The sequence below is a fragment of the Lingula anatina genome, chromosome 6 (assembly GCF_051362555.1).
Source record: "Lingula anatina isolate TDL-2025a chromosome 6, LinAna3.0, whole genome shotgun sequence".
NCBI classification, from domain to species: domain Eukaryota; kingdom Metazoa; phylum Brachiopoda; class Lingulata; order Lingulida; family Lingulidae; genus Lingula; species Lingula anatina.
This window is the reverse complement of record NC_141772.1, coordinates 7,757,632-7,777,874: the sequence shown is the minus strand read 5'-3', so window position 1 is coordinate 7,777,874 and position 20,243 is coordinate 7,757,632. Positions and strand designations below refer to the sequence as shown.

Genomic DNA, 20,243 nt, shown 5'->3' with positions numbered 1-20,243 from the left:
TAAGAAAAACAAAATATCACGTTCAACTCACCAATCTGGTATCCCGTCTTCTAGAACTACAGCGGTAGCTTGCACAGCAAGGTTTTGAACTTCTTTCAACTGTCTAATCAACCCGTCCTTTTCTTGCTGTAACTTCTGATTAGCTTCTTCGAGGTGGCGTATTCTCTTCGCTTGAATTTGAATAACGGTGTCCTTTTCTTGTAAACGTTTAGCAATATCTTGGGCAGCAACGGCCATTGTTTGACCCGTGTCATTCGAAGCCGATCTAGACTTTTTCATGGTTGTATTTTCAGTTGTACCGTTTCGTCAGTGTGAGAACAACACTGCTGGACTCACCTGAAACCAAGCCATGTAGCGAAATAGGTCATTTACTTCGCGGCGCAACTATTGGAATAGTTTCGAATTTTTATTAATTTTTGTAGCTAGTTGTGTATTGCATCCAAATTGAAATCATAGCAAAAGAACATCAAAAATTTTGTTTATCTTTATGATTGGAATATAAGCATAATGTTATTTGTCTTAGAGTATTTAACGAATGCGCAACTAAACTTTATATCATATAATGAACTTTATATATACATCAGGTGCTTGTTCTTTCCTGAAATTGACAAATCACCAAGAAACTGATGGTACGTACGGTTGACTTCGAGTATATTTTGTTTAAATGGCCTAAAATAAAATTTATGTTTCTTGTGATATGTATTGAAGTGATATTGCCTGCAGATTTTGTTTTTTGTGAAGTTACACTGGCTATTAACTCCAGTATTGAAGCCTGAATCCTCCCCCTAATTTAGGACCTACATGTAAATTCCCCAGTGCATGTACTTCTTATGCCAATGTCAGTAACTTAAATTTTTCCATTTCAGATTCAGATAAAGGCTGACAATTTCAGTGCTTGGTATTGAGTAAGAAAAATTTGTTAATAATTTACAACAATATGACTTTGATCTTTAACTTTCAGTTTCAGGAAAAAATGATGGGCACTTTTGTAGTACAGTATCCCCCCCACCATAGGCATATAACTATTTGATGTTTAGTTTGATATTAGTTTGTTAATTTGTTTACTAATTTAACAATGTCTCTAACCAGGGAATTGTATCCAATATAATTCCCTGCTCTAACTTAAACCTTTATGCCACCCAAATATTACAAGGGCTGGAGCCATTGTTGGGGTAAAAATTAGCTCTCATCTCAGTGGTCAAAGAGCCTGAAGTTTTAGCAAAAATAAAAACTTAGTTGAACAGCAGAGAGATTTATCAAAGTCACCACATAGGTTAAATTTGAATAACATGAAAATTAGAGAGTTATAGGGTGGTGGGAAATACTGCAAAAGTATTGTATAAATAATGCATCATGACATCATTAGTATGTTAAGTTAGCCACACCCAACCTTGTCACCTTGATAGGTCAATGAACCTTAAAACATACAAAAAAAGGGATTTAGTGTTTGTAAACATTCAAAGTTGTATGATTTGTGCGATCACTGCTTTTGATACATTATTTGAATTTACATTATGTTCAGGTTCATTGCTATCGCTGTTTCCAAGTAAGCTATGAAGTTAGACATGACTCATCAGGTGTATACCGTTCCTACAATCCCGCCTGATCTACGGCGCGAGGAAACAATCAAGCAAATTGCTGATGCCTTGGACTACCTGGATCAAGTAGCCAATGATGTCTTTTCTAAAATCAGTACACGTGTATCAGAAAACCACAACAGACTGCGTGTAATCAACGACAGAGTCAACACAGCTCAAGCAAAGATAGACTCTCTAAAAGGAAGAAACAAAGCCACCAAAGTTTTCTCCAGTGCAAAATTCCCTTCGGTCGAAACAGAAACAGAGTATCAAACTGTATTTGACAAATCACAGAAGGAACTGAAAAGATCAAGTTACAGGCTACAGAGTAAGCATCAACCTGTAGATGACCGCGTCATGAAGGACAAGCTGCAATATTACAATGTCCATCTTAATACGAGGAAGGAGAAGAAGGAGGGAAGTGTTGAGGAGGGATTAGGGAGACTGCCAAAGGAAATTCCCTCAGTCAGCTCTCTTTTGCTCTTCAATACTACGGAGAATCCGTAAGTTAAATCATTCAGTTCCAAATGATAAATGCTCATTTAAACCTAATGTTCTGCTTTCAGTGGTATAAATGGGAGTTTAACCATAGGGAACAGGGACTTTATGCATTTCATTACTAATGAAGAGATGCAATAGCTGGAATAATGGTAACGTTGGTAACTTCAAAATTTAAGTTTTTAAAAATAAGCTTTGAAAGCTGTGGTAGACTTACTTTTCTTTAACTTTTGTCTTATATTAATAAGCCTGTTGAACATATTTGGATTGTGGTTGATATAGATGATAATGGTATTAATAACCCATCCACAGCCATTTGCTGGTGCCATTTTGCTATTTATCATTGCATATTGTTATTCTTCTTAATCTTCTTCTTCTTATTATTGTTATTTTTACATTTGTGAGTTAAAAACAATGTAACTCAAATGAGAAAAAAGAATAAGGTTGAGTAACTGCTCATATATTTTTCATACATGTATACACTACCTACCCCTAAGTTGATTTCACTTGAATCACTGTTGGCAGACATATAAAGAATATATCTTTTACACATCTGTTGCAAGGAACAGCAGTTAGTAGCACGAGATGATTGGGGATCTTACATATGTGTTGTCTCTGCTAGTCTCTATTCTTAATGAAAATTTTATATGTATATGTTACACACTGTCAGGAACTTTTAAGTTAAGTTGCATATTATTAATCATCGGCTATATTTTCAACTCTGAAGTGAACAGAAGTGATATCACAAATGGACCAGAAGAGGTGAAATATTTTACAGGCCCTGCACAAGCAGCATGGCCTACATAAGCCATGTATTACTAGTCAAATCTACTTATTTTAGGTACAAGAAATATGTGATGTTGGATCCCTTGGGTGTGGTCACAAAGACCCGTACAGCCCTGGAGGAAGAGGAGGAAGGTCTGGCAGCGGCTCCCAGTACCATTATGCTGGGAGAGCAAATGCAGAGACAACAGAAAGAAGATCTGTTTTACAGACCAGATCTGGGTGAAGTGCCAGAGATCGCTGCTCCTGTTAACTTACCTGATTTGCCAGGTGAGGTTTTATATTATCCCCACACTTTGGGGACAGAAGTCGGGATCATGTTATCCTGGCTGTTTGTGAGTCCTGTCAGTGTGTTAGTAGTTTCCCCTATCTCCTCCTCCTAGACCATGGGGGTTAGGAAATTGAAACTTTGTTGATTAGTAAACCCATCATCAGGGATGTGCATGGTCATTTCTGAATTTTAGTGCAACAGTAGGTTGAAATTCCCCTGGTGGATGGTTGATTCTTAATTTTCTAAGCATTATAATTTCTGCTACTCCCATACCATTAGAGTGAGGAAATTTTGATATTGATAGACTTATCATCAGGGATATTTATGGGCACTTAGAATTTTAGTGCAACAGAGGGTTGGGCTGTTCCTGGGGAGTAGGAGGGGTGGATCCTTCTTTTACATTAAGCATGAATGTTTTTTTTTCTTTTAGTTAACACAAACATTGTTGAAGATATATAAGCAATATAGGTTAATATATTAATATATTATAAATATATTTTCCAGGTATTGCCGATGACTTACTTTGGACAGGTGACTTGGGTTCATCCATTGCACCCTCATTGCCAGGCAGTGCTATGCCAGACCTGCCATCAGTGGTGCCAGAACCATCATCAGAACTGCCACCCCCAGGGGCCCCTGGTGAAACAGGGTCAGCCCCACCACCCCCTCCTGGCCCTCCTCCTCCTGGTCCCCCTCCTCCCCCACCCCCTCCGCCCCCATCTGGAGCACCGCCACCACCACCCCCTCCCCCTCCACCACCACCACCCCCAGGGAATACTGGTGGTGCACCCCCTCCACCCCCTCCCCCTGGGGATGTCCCTCCTCCACCCACCAATATCCCTGCAGAGGTCGCAAATGCGGGAGATGGGCGATCTTCACTTATGGATGCCATTAGGAAAGCAGGGGGTGCTGGGAAGGCTAAACTGAGAAGTGCCAAAGAAAAAAAGATTCACACGAAGAAGAAGAAACAGGAAGAAAAGGTAAGTGTTGGGATGCTCAGTATAGTACCCACATTATTAGAGACTGAGTAGTACAAGGGAATGGAAAATATTTCAATCTAGTGCTATTTTTTTTTTGTCCAGTTCACATTGAGCAGTGCAGGTTTTGGGACCGCTCCTGTTTGACTGGTCCTAAGGCCACACTGATTTCCTGAGTGTGTTAGACCCCATTCCCACAGATTTTAGATTGATCTATCCCTGTGGGGAGTCTCACTAGATTACTGTCAGCTTAGCCGGCTAAAGCGTCTGTCCTGCCTACTAAAAGCTGTAAGGGGGTAATTAACTACCGTGAGCGCTCGGGTGACTGCAATTTAGCGTGGACCCACAGGGAGTTAGGTTGATCTGGATGGATCGATCTAAATCTCTAGGAATGCGCTCTTAAACTGATTGCATTCAGGGAGATTCCCCACATACCACCTAGTATGATCACAGTTAATTAGTCCTTAGTTTATTTTAATCTTTATTTTTTTTTTTTTTCAGACATACATGGTGTGCATACATAATATCTGACTTTAATATGTTTTCATAATTTTTTCGTAGGATATTGGAGGTGGAGGAGGTGGAGACCTCATGAGCAGTTTGGCTGCAGCATTAACCATGAGAAGGAAAGGCATATCAGGCACTACAAAACCTGGCGCAGAAGCCAACAAGAACTCTGCCGAGTCCGGTAATAGCTCAGCTATGGACAAAATATCCATGATGATTCCCCCACCACCTGGGGAATCCAAGGATGATCAGGAAGATGATGATTGGGATTAAAAGAATAACTTTACCTAATTTTGACAAAATATTCAGGACGGCCCCTTCACCAAAGTTGATCAAGAGGATGATAAAAGGGATTAGAAAGGATATGTTTGATGACCTGACCTTCAAAAGAATGACGAACAATCCAAAGACACTGAAACTGAGCCAGTAAAAGTAAATTTACCATGGAGAAGATATTGACTATGATATATCTGCTGCCCATGAAGATTTAAGATTTAATTAGGTATCTGGTGATAAGGATAATATTGACTGTAACATTAACTGATTGAAAATCGAATTGTGATCACCAGAAGAAAAGAAACAAACCTTTAAAAAGTTTGTGTAGACTGGCTTCAGTGTTGTCAGGTAAACTGGAGATGATACGTCCACTCATGGAATTTGAAGGTGAGCAGGATTGAGAAATGGATAGGATGAATAAAATCACACATTCTCTTCTCCTTATCTGATGCATAATAATGAAATACAGAAAAGTACAAGAGGGGAAAGGTGATCAAAGGACAATCTGAATTCCCACCAGGAGAAGCGTTTCTTTCCCACAATTAGATTGATTAAATTTGCCTTGTGCATTTTACGGGAAGCTAATTGAATATTAATTTTGAATTTGATGGATTTGTTATATATTGTAGTTGTGTTTTTGAACAATGCCTTAAAAGTTAGATTTCTAAATGAAATATCTGGGATTCTGATTTTACTTGTCATGGAAAAAAAAACAGACTTGATGTCATCTGTCTTGGTATTCTTTAAATACATATTTTAAAACCTTTAGTTATGACTATCTGAAAAAGATGCTCAACTTAAATCTGATAGATGTCATTCTTGAAATATTGTTCCTTAATTTTGGTCACATACGCCATAAATAATACAGTACACAATTATGGTAAATGATGCATCCCCCTTTAATGCAACAAGTTTGCTTAATTTTTTCCATTTACTCAAGAAATCCATTATAACTCTGAAGTAGAACTACCTGCTATCTCAGATTCTTCTGAACATACTTGTACCTAGAGGTCCGAGTTTTCTGCAAGTTTTGAAATTGTCAAATCATAGATTGAAAAAATGCTATTAAAATTTTAAAAAAATTGCAGTTTATTGAGTTTCAACTGAAAAAATCAATTTTGGATAGTACAAAAAAGTTTATATAAATATATAAAGCATGATCTAGCATAGATTATGGTCTTATTTGCGGGAATGTGAGGCCTGGTAAGACATGGTATTAAACAATGACGTAATTTATATTTTTGACCAAATGAATCAGAAAAAAGGAAATTATCAATGAAATAATGTGGCATGACAGTGATGGTGCAACATTTGATTTTACCTGGAGATACATTGACATTCAGGTATAAAGTTATTTAATTAAACAAATTCTGACTTTTGTTGTTTCTGATTGTCATTTTGCTCAAGGCCCTGGCTCAGAAAATTATATTGACTTTGGTTGATGTGACTTTTTTCTAAGCTTTTGCAAAACATATGTTGACTGCATCCAAAGTCAATTATTGTTTACAGTATTGTTCAGTTTCTAGTTAAGGAAGCAAGGTTGATCAAGTTAAATGATTGCACAAATTACTTGCTGATATGTACCAGATTTCTTTTCAATTTCATATTGAAAAAGTAAAATATTTTCTTTTTTTCCTTTTTTGGCTCTGTTTGATTGGCAAAGAGCAGGTTGCTTTCAAAAATCGGCATGATCAGTTAACATTTACGATCATTGTTATATATATATTGTACAATTTTGGTGATGTTCTCCCCATAACTTCCAAATCATATTTTTGTTTTACTTTAAATTTAAGGAGTGGCTTTGTTTGGTAAATTGTTTACTATCTACATTTGCTACCCTCTACCAGTGCGACTGATAGATTTTTACAGATATTCACAGATATGTCTCTAGCTAGATAGATGGTCATTTTGGGCTGAAGTCGCCCTGTTGAGGGATCCCATGTGGAAACAATTATCTCTGCTCGCGCGCCAAAGGCTTTGTACTTGCTCTGCATGAGCTGAGCTTCACAACGCTGTGATAACTGCTTGTTACACAACCAGTCTAAGGCTTTTTTATCTATCACAGAAGAGCAAGTGATTGAAGTCAGAGCAATTAACTGTCTTGATTGCTGTCACGCAGACTTAGACTAGACCTGCTAAGTGGCAGTGCCTGAGCAGTTATGCAAACAATTACCAGCCATGTAATCAGCCTTGAGATTCCTCAACAGGGTGACTTCAGCTCAAAATGACCATCTATCTAGCTAGAGACATATCTGTGAATATCTGTAAAAATCTATCAGTCGCCCTGGTAGAGGGTATACATTTGCTATGTGCTAGCAATCTATTTATTTGAATTATTTGTTTAATGATGAGAAATAAACGGAAGCTTTTCTTAAATACTAAATGTGTTTTCAACTGTGTGCAGGATACCTTACAATACCAACAGATAATTAGGTAACTAAGAGAGTCTGTGTATTTTTATCCCTAAACAGGTTTCCATACTTAAAATAAGGTGCTGTGAAATGAATCATTTTAGAGTTAAAATGTGATTTTTGAATGATAGAGAAAAGAAAAAAATACTGTTTGAATACCAGTTTTATTTCCATGTTTTCACAATATCCTCCCAGATAAAAATTGAAGTTGAAAGAACCCCCAATTAACATGATAATTTTACAATATATTCCCAGGTTACTACATAAATGTATCCCAAAATGTATAATATAAGTAAAAAGAGTCCCCAATTAACACTGATTTTTTACAATTATGTCTTCCTCGATTACTACATTGAAATATCCAAAAACTCAAAATTCAAGTAAAAAAAGCACCCAATCAAAGCATCCAATTAACATGTCTCTTCCCGGATACTACTGTAAAACTTAAACATCCCACAATTTAAGTAAAAAAAGAATCCCCATAAATTTTAATTCATCTTTCTGTGTCAGTGTACCTGTAAACTACAAAGCTAAAATAAAGTGATAGTAATAGCATCTAGTGTTCTAAAAAGTGTTCACAAGTTTGTCAAAGGTACCTTGCCAGTAGTTTATTTTGAATTAGCCAAAATCCTTTCATCCTTTTTTTAGGTGTAAATATAAACAATATTATTCCTTATATCATTCATGATATATTCCTTGTATCCTTGGTGAAATAAAGACACTGACAATTTTATGACAAAAATACCCACATTGTTAAATAGTTCCACTTCAATGAAATTTTAGTACTTTTGGAATGTTAATGGTAGAGTTACTTTTACTTGCACAATTAAAATACACCAAGTGCTAGTTATCTAGAAGCCACAGTTATTAGTTAAGTTACCAGTAATCACAAAGGAACCTTTCAAGATATTTTGCTAAAAAATCAATTTATCCCTCATTCTTTGGCATAAACATAGCGATGTAGTGAAGTGTCCTTGTAAATAAAGAGAGCACTAATAATTCAAAGACAAAAATGCATGATACCCCAATTAATAAGCTAAAACATGTAGTTCCAATTGATTAAAAGAATTAAATTAAACCCAGCTTGTTCATTCAAACAGATTTTGTAAGTTCTTGAATGTAAACCTCCATTGTTTTTGGTTTTCTTTCACATGGCTGTTTCAGGCGCAACTGAAATGGGCAAAGTAAAACTTGTATTTGAAATATGTGGATTAAAATATGATACAAAGTGTAGAAGGTCAGAAACAGAAATTATATTGGAAATTTTGTTTCTGGTATCATAAAGCGCATTCAGATTAACAGATCCACAGATTAAATATGGCCGACCCACTTAAAAGCAATGCTGACTAATTCCCTGCCTACACATGCGCCATCCCTGCAGGGACCTAGCAATTAAACATTAGAATCGAGACTTATTCTGTTAAGTGGCACGGGTGGAGACAGGGAAGTAGGCGACTTGCTTTTAAGTGGGGTCAGCCATATTTAGTCTGCGTAACATCTGTTCTGAATGCTCATATTTAGCCTTACAGTATATAAAAATGAATTACTGGTAGTCTTGAAGGAAACATGGATATTTCTAAGGTCAATTTGCAAGTATCAGCCAGTTATTGATATTTACAGAATGGCTTACCTGTCGTCATCTACAAAGCAATCTGCAGGAGGGCCTCCAGAACAGGGGTTAACATCGTCAGTAGGGTCATCGTTGAAATTTCCACATAATGCATTTAGTAGTCCAGCATACTTACCTGTTGTAAAGAGAAGCATTTTTGAAAACAGCTGAACAACAATGACATATTCAGGTGATTAAAAATTTTACAACACTAACACAATCCTCTTATATTTATTCCCTCAGACAGTTTTGATGCAGGAATCATGAAAATGGAGTCATTCAGTCCATCTGATTGCCATAAATGGATACCAAAAAAAATCACAAGGGACCTTTAAACAAATTAAGTATCATGAACAGCCTTTTTAAAAAAATAACTAATTAAAAGTTCTGGGTAGCTCAAACGAACACACTGGCTTCTTATGAGGTCCATGAATGACCCGTCAGGTGATTTTATAAATTGTCCTGATATCAAATAAACATTTTAATAATATAATGTTCGGTATTTTGAGGACATTTTCAGTCACGAGAATGGTTCACCATTTTGTCTCTTTTTACATGTTTGCCTTCCTTTTATTCTCTTTCTTTCTGTGTGTGTGTGTGTGTGTGTGTGTGCGCGCGCGCGCGTGCGTGCCATTTTACCTGCAACAGTTATGATGGCTCTGTGTCCTTTACGTCTTAATGAACCAACAGGAGTGGTGAGTTCAACCTTCACAACACCAGGCACATCTACAACAGTCCTTGGGAAGTCGGATGGGTCAAGAAACAACATCACTCCGCTGCCTATGTTTTGTGGAGGGATTGTTGCAGTGACGACCACATTGTCAACCTGGAGTGGAAAAACAGTAAATGAGGACCCTTTAACTATTAAATTGGTGATATATCAAATTCAATAATGCTTCTGGTAACTTATATTCAAGTAAGTTTTTTTGGCCATTTTATGGCCAAATTAATATATTCTGTAGATGTGATATATTGATAATTGAGATTTTTCAAATGGCTAGATGAAAACGGTTTTGCACTTTGTCTAGAAACAGGCAATTCACAGCATATATATTACTTTGTTCTATACATAATTTTATTATTTACTAGAACTGGCATGTGCTATCCTGGTGGTTTGACAAATATTTATCAAAAATATTTCCATTTGCATCTCTTCACTGACAACAATTGGATAAACCCATTCACACGTACCATCACTATTCCATCTGTAGTAACCTCAACGATCATATTGCGCACATTTATCAAAACCTGCTGGATCATGGTCCTAGTACTGCCAGGCTTATTATAAACAAATCTACCAGTTACGTTGAACTGCTCGGGGGCTCCTGGGAGAGTTTCTGAAAGTCTATGTGTACAGAACCCACTGAAAAGGAAGTTTCTTCCATCATATTGTCCAAGATGGGGGTCCCCTCTGACTATACACCGACCGGCTGGAAATTGTAAAATAAAATTTATTATAGACCTCTTTAAGAATTTTAGGCCTTTGATTGGTCAGTAACAATGCCTTTTTCTGTATGGTATGCATTTTTGTTACTGTCATCCATTATTTTGCTTTAATTCACTGTTAATTGGCTTGAATAAAAAAAAAACCCTGTAACTAAGTGTGTGAAACGTAAGGCTAGTGTTAAGAGCTCAGTAATAAGCATCACATTTCTAATACAGTCAACTATATCATTGCAGTGTCTGGATAGTCCGAAGGTTCATTTGTTTGAAAAATGGTAACATTTTCATTGTTTTTTTTTTTTAATCAAGGGTTCATTGGTCCGAAGGTTCTACAGTGAACATTAAGACCTTCAGACTTTTGAACCTCAGGACTATTGCTGCGGCTCCCATTTGAGTTCAGCTTACGTGGTGGGCAAGCCCCTGGAGGCATAGCACAGAGGGTTAAGTGTTCTCCACTGAAGTGGGATCGGAGCATAATCAATAATTTTTGGCTGTTGCCCACTCCTACAACATCACCTGGACTTGCTTTGAAGTGGAGTGAAATGATATCACCTGAAAAGACATCATTTTGTGACCATAGTGGTAACAAACACCTTTTTGTCTCACCATATTCAATTAGTACAACAGTCAGTGACTTCTGTGCCTACAGTACATGAACCTTAACATGTTTCAAGTCTGATGTTAGTTCATACACATAAGGTAGCCAAGTTGTGACATTATAATGTTAGTGAAAAGTCCTTAAAAACGTTGTTTATTAGAACACTGTCCATACCTACAGAAAAGTCCTTCTTAACATCAGTGTAAATGGGGTCACTTTTGTACAGCTTCCATTTAACAGGAGAAACTAAAATGTAATGATATGTAAACTTGTCAATTTTAAGATTTTTCTGTGAAAGTATTAATATACCATGTATATTTTACATGATATGATAAAGATCTAGACACATATTTTGATGTACCTGGTAGGAAAAAGTTCTAGGTGTATATTTAAAAGCTTCATATTTTTAGTACAAATTTGCTTTGTCTGCACAATTAACCAATTTGGTGAGAGTATCATGCTTCATTGTACAGTTATTAATTAAATTATTATTATTATTATTATTATGAGACATAAGTGACTGGTAAATATAACTAGTTGTTCTAAATAAACGATCAATGAACATTCATTAATAATAATAATAATATTGTTACTATTATCATTCAATGATTGTACATTTATGATAATAAAGTTGTACTGATCTATGCAGAACAATATAGCTTCATAGGGAATGAGCCCCTAGGGTTTATTTATACCTACCAGTATAAAATGTGATGATGACATATAATGAAGTCGTTGCTGTAACTTTCGCCACAGTGGCATAGATCTGAGAACACTCGAAACGAGGGGAGGTAGCAGTGTAGCCGAAACCTGAAAATGACATTCACCAACTGTCACATCTTATTTGGATAATTGGTCTAAAGGGAGAATTTTAACTTTCAACTTCAACACTAAAATTCTGCTCTGTCTGTGTAGATATTTTAAAAGTCAAATCAAAATATGAATATTTGATTATTTCACTTTCTCAGTGTATAAAAATTTTTTTGGAAAAAAAATAATAAATTTGAAAATTTTGCATATAAAAAAAATCAAGTAGGCGTCGTGGAAGGACGCGTCTCAGAAGGACGTTTTGTCCATTGCTAAATAAAATGTAAAATAAGGCTAATAATAATATTTTATGAATACATACCTGCTTAAGTTTGATGAATAATATCAAAGGTAAACATGTCCTTCTATGGTAATATATTTCATCTTCAAATATGTTACTAACTTTGACTATAATATAAGTTCTCATCTGCTGTGATCATCTTTAAATAATATTGGGACATTTTTAGAGAAAAACTTACCAAATCTATTAATTATAAATATAATCAATTGTCTAAATTATAATAACTTCAAAATTATTCATTCAAATGAAATGTTTCTCAGTTTAAAAATGCTTCTATATATAATAATTGTGAATTTTAAGTTCAAGATTATCTTGAAAGACATAAGGGTTTAGGGCTCATTGGTCACATGACGTGTTATGGTCCAATCAAAATGCCTCATACGTGCTCCCACTGTGCTAGGTGTCATGTTTAATGCTTATATATTTGGATTTAATTTCTTATTGAAGTGGTTCTAAGCAAAAATGTTTTCATATTTTGTTGACCCCTATCATGGTTGAGGAGAATATGAAGTTATAAGTTTTTAGCTATTGTAGTTACTGAGAAAACTTAAAAAATAGGTACCAAAATCATCATGGAAGGACAAATTGATATTAATTAATCCATTATTTTATAATCAAATATTTTTTAAACTTATGCACTTGACTAAATGTAAGAAATAAGTTATAATGTATTTAGCCTTTATTGTTTAAAATGATCTCTATTATGAAAAATATATCAAAAATAAAAATGTCCTTCCGTGACACTATTTTATAAGTTTTCCAGATAAAAGTGTCAATAAAATCATAATTAATCATCGAAACCTAAAATTTCTTTTGGATTCTGGTGTCTTATGGTGACTGGTTTCAGAAATTATAAGTTTTATAAGTAGGATTCCTTTTTCAAATTTTGAGGTCTGTGGACCAAATACCACGGAATGGCCCATAGATAGATATTTTTGCCATTTAGATTGATAATTTTGGGCTGAATCAAACATGTTTGCAACCATACTTCTAATTTGCTCATTGCAACTTGCCTGATATCTGGGAACTTACCAATTCCTTGAAGATATGTTTCCAGTGCTCTGAACTCTGCTGAGCTGGCAATGGTGAGAGGTTGACCAGATCCATCTGGAGAAAGGTCACGACATTTATCTTTATAATCAGCCACAGATGATGCTGTATGGTTTTTGTCCCCAGTTGTGCAGTCTTCATAACCTTGACTTATGCATATGTCATTGTTGAATTCTACCCAAGGAGGCACACAGGTACAAGCATCTAAAAGTATTGAGGATAAATTAAGCATGGCTAACTGTTCTGTGCAATCATAACAAAATAATGTGCATCAGAAGACGGGCCCTGAAGGTGCCCTGCTGATCTAGAGAAATATCCCAAATGAGATGAACCGGCATTTATCAATTTAAAGAATGTATGTATGTATGTATGATGAATGATTATAAATTCAGAACCACATCACAATAATATCAAATAGCATTTGTGGCGGCAGTGGCCGAAATAGTTCTTTTTTACATCAATTTTGATGCAATATTACATACTCATTAACATCAAATAAAAAGTTGCTGAAACTGTATTTCAGTCAGGTGAATCTTTTCTGCAAGTTTGGGAATTATAAGTAACATGGTTTTCATTTAATGGCCATTTAGGCCTCAGTGCCCCAAATAGCTTTTTTTAAAAAAAAAAAAAACTTTGATGCAATACTACATTTTATTAACACTTTTTTATAATATAATATAATATAATATAATATAATATAATATAATATAATATAATATATAATATAATATAATATAATATAATATATAATATAATATAATATAATATAATATAACTTTCATGAATATTCAGAGAATGTGACTAGCAAAGGCTCCAGTCATACCTTGGAAGTGCCATGATGTAAAAAATACACATTTCAAAAGAAAAAACAAACAAAATGCATAACTTAAAAAAAAAATTAAAAAATGAATAAAATCAGGTCTAATGGTTTTCAAATTGACTTTATTTAAGTCATATTCATCAGCCCTGCAAGTTTGAAGACAATAGGTCAAATGGCTTTCCGTGAAATGTGGCATCTGTATTGCGTATTCATGTAGCATTATATATGCTGCAAAAAATAGCATTAAATTTGAAGAAATAATCAAATGAAGCTGGTTTTCAAATTAATCCTGTATTTAAGTCCTTTTCATTAGTCCTGTAAGTCTGATGACAAAAGGTTGAACAGTTTTCCATGAAATGTGTTATCTGTATTGCATATTGTATAATATATGCTGAATAAAAAATAAAATAATGAAAAAGTATAACTGTCGAAATGATAGTCTGATCAATATGATTTTTAAATTCAACCTGTGTATTAAAAACACTGATCACTCCAGTAAATTTAAAGACAATAAGCCTAACAGTCTCATGAAATGTGGAATCTGTATTGGTGCATAGAGTACACAAGTAATATCCCTAAGCAAAATATCACGGCTGCTGCAATATTGTCCCAAACTGCAATTCGTTCTTGCATATTTGCAGCAAATATGCTGCAATATGACAGCAAATTAGCAGCAATAAATTTTTCTTGCAAACTCCTGAAAACTCGTTGCTGCAAACCTTTAGTTTGCAGGAATATTGCTGCAAACTTTTCATATTGGTAACGGATATGCTAAAAAAAGGATATCTGTAAGAAAAATGGTACATTTTTTTAAATTGATCACTCCTGTAGTTTTGAAGACAATAGGCATATGGGCTTCCTCTTGAAATGTGTTATTTGTGTCGATATGCTGAAAAAAATACCGATATGCTGAAAATACCGATATGCTGAAAAAAAAGCATAAATTCCAGAGAACTACTTTGTTCAAGCTGATTTTAGAAAGCCGCCTGTCTTTTATTAATATTCATCAGTTTTGTAACTTTGAAGACATAAGGTCAAACGGATTTTTTATTAATGGAGTTATCTCTGAAAATGCACCATAACGGCGACGAAAGATGCAGGTGACGGCTATATGTACAGACACATAGATCTGTGTCTGTATATAAAAATATTACTTAGCGTATAGCTTTTAGTCCATCTTAGGGCTTGGTTAAAAAATTATGGTAACTATCAAAAAGTACATGAATACAGAATCTCTGTACTGCTTTCAACATGTGATTTATAATTAAATAAACCCTTTGAACTTGAACTTGAACTTAGCTTCTGTGTTCAATTAACCTTAGTTTTTTTTATAACTGGCAGTCGTAAAGTGGGAAAGGAACCGCCATCACTGGAATGCTTACTAGAGATCCGGTGTGACAGGAATGGTAGTCCTAGGAATGGAAATCCGGGGTCCCATATGACTAGTACAGGTTAGGTTTAGTCGTAGTATAGGGGTTGGTATATGGGACGAATGTCACCTGTTCAAAGAAACGAGAACGGACTACCGTTCCAAGCTGTAGCAGACTGCCATTCCTGTCACACCGTATACTCAAGAAAGCAAAATAAGTCAATAATGATTGGACCAGGGCAACCAGCGAATGTGTTAAAACCAATGACATCAATGGCACAACTACGGTCCCTCAAAGCAACCTTTTTCTCGTACCATGATCAATTTCTACCCAACAGCAAGACTGACTTCTAATGAGCCTATTAAAAGTTATTGCACTATTTTTAATCTGAATTTCCCTTGTGAAAATTGGCCATTTTAATGACAGATCAAGAAGATTTCATTTAATTCTTTGTATGAACATGAAAACACATTTGTACTCATCTTAAAAAAACTAAGCGCATGCTTTTGTATTAAGAAATATATTTATTGGAAATTATGATTTATTTTTTCATGAAATACAGTGTATGTTAATAATTGCGTAGAACGATAGTTCACAATGTGTGAATTGCGTTGAAAAGGTTACCATGTTTTAGGAATCATGATCAGTTAAAAGAGGTTGTGTTGTTTCTTCTTATTGCTATGATATAATTAAAAAAGGAAAAGGTTGAGATATGATTGTTCCAACCTTGATTTTGTACCCTCTTAACCTCAGAAATATTTGCTAGCGTTCTTGCCAAATTGTCAGTATAAGTTTATACGTACCACAATTTTTTACTATAGTGTACCTTATCTGACCTTAAATGCTGTGCAAAATTTGGACCGTAAGTTGTATAATAATTAAAAACAAGCTCCTCCTGAACAACTGCAGTGTGTAGTAACGTAACACATAATGGTTTCACATTGTCTGCTTATAGCAACGTCCAAAAGGCAAACGAATTTTGATATAGTAGTTTGTCAATCTCTGTGCCTTTAACTCTGTTAAATGCCGAAGCAGTAAAAATTGCCAGACCTACATGCCTGTTTTATAGACGAAACTCAAGCAGAAAATCTAAAATGGAGATTCTGTTTGAAAACCAGCACTAGCGGACGAGACAACATGGTTTTATTAAATTGCCTGTCACGTTGTTATCAGGTATTACCTACACAGATCTTTTAATATTATTTGTCAATGTAAAATCAATGCCACGGTAAATCATTATTGTAACCGAACACCTTAAAAGTAATTTGTTCGAGATTTATTTGCTAAATACTTATTCTCAGTATTTAGGTCCATTTAACATTTTCCCTTTTATTAAAAGTAAGCGAGCGGAGGAATTGTTTGTCCAAGTGGAACTTAACTAATTGAAGTCTAGCAACTTACAAAAAATAATAATTACCAGCTTAATCTGTTTTCAAACAACATGGACTAGATTTTAAACCGTCGTTACTGCCGTCCGCAGCACCATTTCACTTTCTCCAATCGATCTACTTCATTTTTACGTAAGTAGAAAAATGTGCAACTTGTCAGGAAGCCAGTGCGGTGTCTAACGTCTCACAAAATGTTTTGAATGTTTATTTCGAATAACTCAATAAATAGCTTGAGGCTACTTTCATGGTGTCGCCGATTTTCAAAAACTGAAAAAGGTAACGTAACGTTTTTTGGCGCATGTTATTAGTTTTAATTGCTTGATGTTTTTTGTAATATGAAACCTTCAATTTAGTTTTATCCACTATTAGCAAGAGAATATGGTGACAGGACACAGTCATTTGTTTAAGACGAAACATGGCAACATATGTCAGTAAAATAAATGTTCATCTCGTCATACCCCTTTTGCGCGGTCTAATTTTTGTTACTATTAATTACGCTAGAATATTATACTTAATGGTTGTTATATTTAAAACCTGTTGCCAAAATAAGTTAAACCTTCGTTTCTTCGTCCCCATACTAGCAAGACATGAATTTTAAAAATTCAATGATGTATCAGTTTCTGCCATCAGAGATTTAAAAAATAGAATTCGTGGCAATATCTTAAACTAAAATTTTCAGTTTTCTGTTTTCTTCAAATGGACTCACATACTCAGAATGAGTGTAAACAAAGTCTCCCCAAAAACTTTTTTCTACTCGGAAATCATTGCTCCGTTCCTGCACTTGCAATCAATGTTTTATTCTATTGTAATTTGACAGTTACTGTCAAAATGACCGGCCATTTCAAGAAAATGGCGCGGTGTTTTGTATCATGGCATTGTATCCTGTACAATTGATAAAAGTGCCTAATGTGATGGCTACCATCTTGCATTGAAAAGATTGAAAAAAAAAAAACAACATAAGGTAAGCTTCAGTCAAACTTTTATTTAAGGTGTTTTATCGTCTCTAAGGTCTAAATGACGAAATAGACAAAACTTTGCAAAATAAGTATATGGCTGTGAAACATGTCCAAACGCTTGCAAATTACACATCTTAAAAAGCTTGCAGTTTACTTTTTAAATATTGCTATGACTTGGTATTAAAACTGCTTTAATGTCCAATACATGGTATAAGGAAACTCATAAAATGCGAAAGTAAAAGATTTGAATACTTACCGATTTGGTCCAGTTGTTGAGAGATAAGCAAAACAAATGCAACAGCTATTGGCAGCATTTTGACACAGTGAAATGATGAGAGATGTCCAACTTTGCTGTCCAGAAGTCTGCCACGCAATAATGATATATTCAAATAATCTGCATTATATGCATTAGAAAACAGGGAGAGTCCTCATCGCGCATGCGTTGTTACGCATTTTCTGGGCTTGCTCGTGATTGGTAGCTGATGGCAGCTGATTGGTAGCTGATTGGTCTGCTAAAAAGGGCATGCATTTTGTAATTCTGGGCTTGCTTGTAATTGGCAGCTGATGGCAGTTGATTGGCAGCTGATTGGCGTGCCAAAAAGTGCATGCATTCTGTAAAAGGCAGTGTCGTCTGAAACCTGCCTCTTTGTCAAAGTACGCCAGCTTATCCAAGTTTTTTAGCTCTATACAAATTATTCATCGAAAGAAATCGCTTAATTAAAATTATGCCCTGACAAGGCGGGCACGATGCGTAGGTAAACACATTGCAAATGTGAATAATAAATTATCGTATCCAATCTCTAATTCTCTTTGAACAGCAGTTTTTTACCACTGCACATTTCATCTTCTGGTAACTCTCTCTTCTCTCGCTCAGAAGTACTTCGATATATTCTGACACATTACACATATAATTTTTTCATCAGTTCTAACCCGGTCGTCCAATTCAAAACATCTCCAGAAAACAAAGCAAGTAATCATAAATGAACTTCGTTGTAAAACTACAGTTATGCAAGATCTGCATGCGCATGGACTAATAATAAGTCAGACGATCATTGTTGTCCTTATAAGAAAGATGGGCAGGCGCCGAAGACAAGAAAGCCTGATAGACACAACATAGAATATTTGAATCCGTTTTCAACAGACACATTCTGCAAAAGCTGCGACAAGAACTGCATCTTTAAGAAAAGACAAAATGTTACTTCCATAATTACCTCCAAAAATGGATCGGTTCACAAGAGGGTCTTATAAGCGAGATTCTCAGAATGAGAGTAACTTAGTTTCAAATGCTAGAAAAACAAAAGAGTTAGTGTTGAACTTTAAAAAGAACGAAAATATGAAGTCTTCAATTTTCATTAAAAATACTGAGGTAAAAAGGGTTGATGAGTTTAAGATTTTAAGGGTCTACATGAATACGTAATTACATTTAGCACACAAATTCTGATAAGCAAGTCTGAGAATTGATTTTTTAAAGAAGCTGACGGGTTTCGGAAGCACACCAAGCATTTTGATCAACTTGTAAAGAGCTACGGTAGAGTATTTTATTTCATATAACGGTGTGAAGGCGAAATAATGGATTATCTAATGCAGTTAATTATTATAGCCGAAAAAAAACAAGTGATAACAAATTATGTCAAAATATATCTATTAATATACTTGAACTAAAATTATGAACAAACGACATCTAAAAGATAGGGTCTCTCCACCCGAAACTAAACTTAGGACATACTCTTATTATACCAAAACATGTAGAATTTGGCCCCATTCAGAATAGGGGACTAACTAGTCCCAGGGTCAAATATGGCGACATACTACAAAGCTTGCCGTCTAATCCGCTAATAAATACTGAATAGATATCCCGTGGGTAAGTTTTCAAGTGGGTCGGCCATATTTGACCCTCGGACTAGTTAGTTCCTTATTCTGAATGCGGCCTTTGTGGGCCCCTATACGCATTCAACTCCGTAGATTTTATCTTTACCTGTGGCAGGCAGATTGAAATCAGTGAGAGGCTGCCTTACTCAGAATTATACTACTACTTGTGGATATGAGTCTTATTAATCTACAAATAAAAGAATAGAGGTCTCCCATAATTCACACCGAAACTTTGTTTTCCGTAGCAGATGGGCCAAGTAGGAAAATCTGTGATGAAAGATCTTCTGCGGGGAAGACCACAGATAACGAGAGAAAGAAATATTTAACAGTATACTTCTAGTTCTCCGATGGTACCAGGTTATGCTTGCTGAGTCTGTGTTCAGTGAAACCAGTGTGGAACAGCAAGGCCGTATCATGGGCTTACTTTGGAACTCGTTTCTGGGGTTGTTGGTCGCTTGTCAGGGTGCATCTGCCGATTTGCGTTAATGAGTACGAGGAGATAAGCAACGGCTGTTGGACAATAAGCTGTTTGTGCCCAACAAACACAGAACGTTACTTTATCGTTACCATAACGTTTTTTATTATATAAGCGTTATGATAACGCTACAATAACGTTCTGTGTTTGCTGGGTTATTTGGGTGAAGCTTAAACTAAAGAGTGAAGCTTATTGGGTGAAGCTTAAACTAAAGAGCGCTGTATATTGATTCATCGGAGCGCTCTGTGTTAAAGGCG

At 35.3% G+C, this 20,243-nt stretch overlaps 3 protein-coding genes across 4 annotated transcripts in view; 1 reads left to right on the top strand and 2 right to left on the bottom strand.

Annotated features, from left to right (window-relative positions):
* LOC106153430 (IQ motif and SEC7 domain-containing protein 1-like) overlaps window positions 1-363 on the bottom strand; it is an 85,972-nt gene extending 85,609 nt beyond the window's left edge. For both annotated transcript variants that reach the window (XM_087016384.1, XM_087016385.1), the window contains exon 1: window positions 32-363. In XM_087016384.1, the coding sequence (XP_086872510.1) occupies window positions 32-279 (248 nt within the window). In that variant the 5' untranslated portion in view covers window positions 280-363. The remainder of the gene's footprint in view (window positions 1-31) is intronic.
* Window positions 364-522: 159 nt separating this feature from the next.
* On the top strand, window positions 523-5,961 carry LOC106156904 (WASH complex subunit 1). The gene is made up of 5 exons (XM_087016393.1): window positions 523-629; window positions 1,523-2,080; window positions 2,917-3,128; window positions 3,634-4,109; window positions 4,668-5,961. The coding sequence occupies exons 2-5, from the start codon at window positions 1,554-1,556 to the stop codon at window positions 4,884-4,886; spliced, it is 1,434 nt and encodes a 477-aa protein (XP_086872519.1). The 5' UTR covers window positions 523-629; window positions 1,523-1,553; the 3' UTR covers window positions 4,887-5,961.
* A 1,484-nt stretch (window positions 5,962-7,445) lies between these two features.
* LOC106156901 (uncharacterized) lies at window positions 7,446-18,002 on the bottom strand. The gene is made up of 9 exons (XM_013532340.2): window positions 17,899-18,002; window positions 13,091-13,312; window positions 11,650-11,760; window positions 11,125-11,196; window positions 10,758-10,904; window positions 10,101-10,339; window positions 9,549-9,735; window positions 8,931-9,045; window positions 7,446-8,470 (listed from the first exon to the last, which is right to left on the bottom strand). Exons 1-9 carry the CDS (start codon window positions 17,954-17,956, stop codon window positions 8,461-8,463), a joined length of 1,161 nt encoding a protein of 386 aa, XP_013387794.2. The 5' UTR covers window positions 17,957-18,002; the 3' UTR covers window positions 7,446-8,460.
* Between the last annotated feature and the right edge of the window lie 2,241 nt (window positions 18,003-20,243).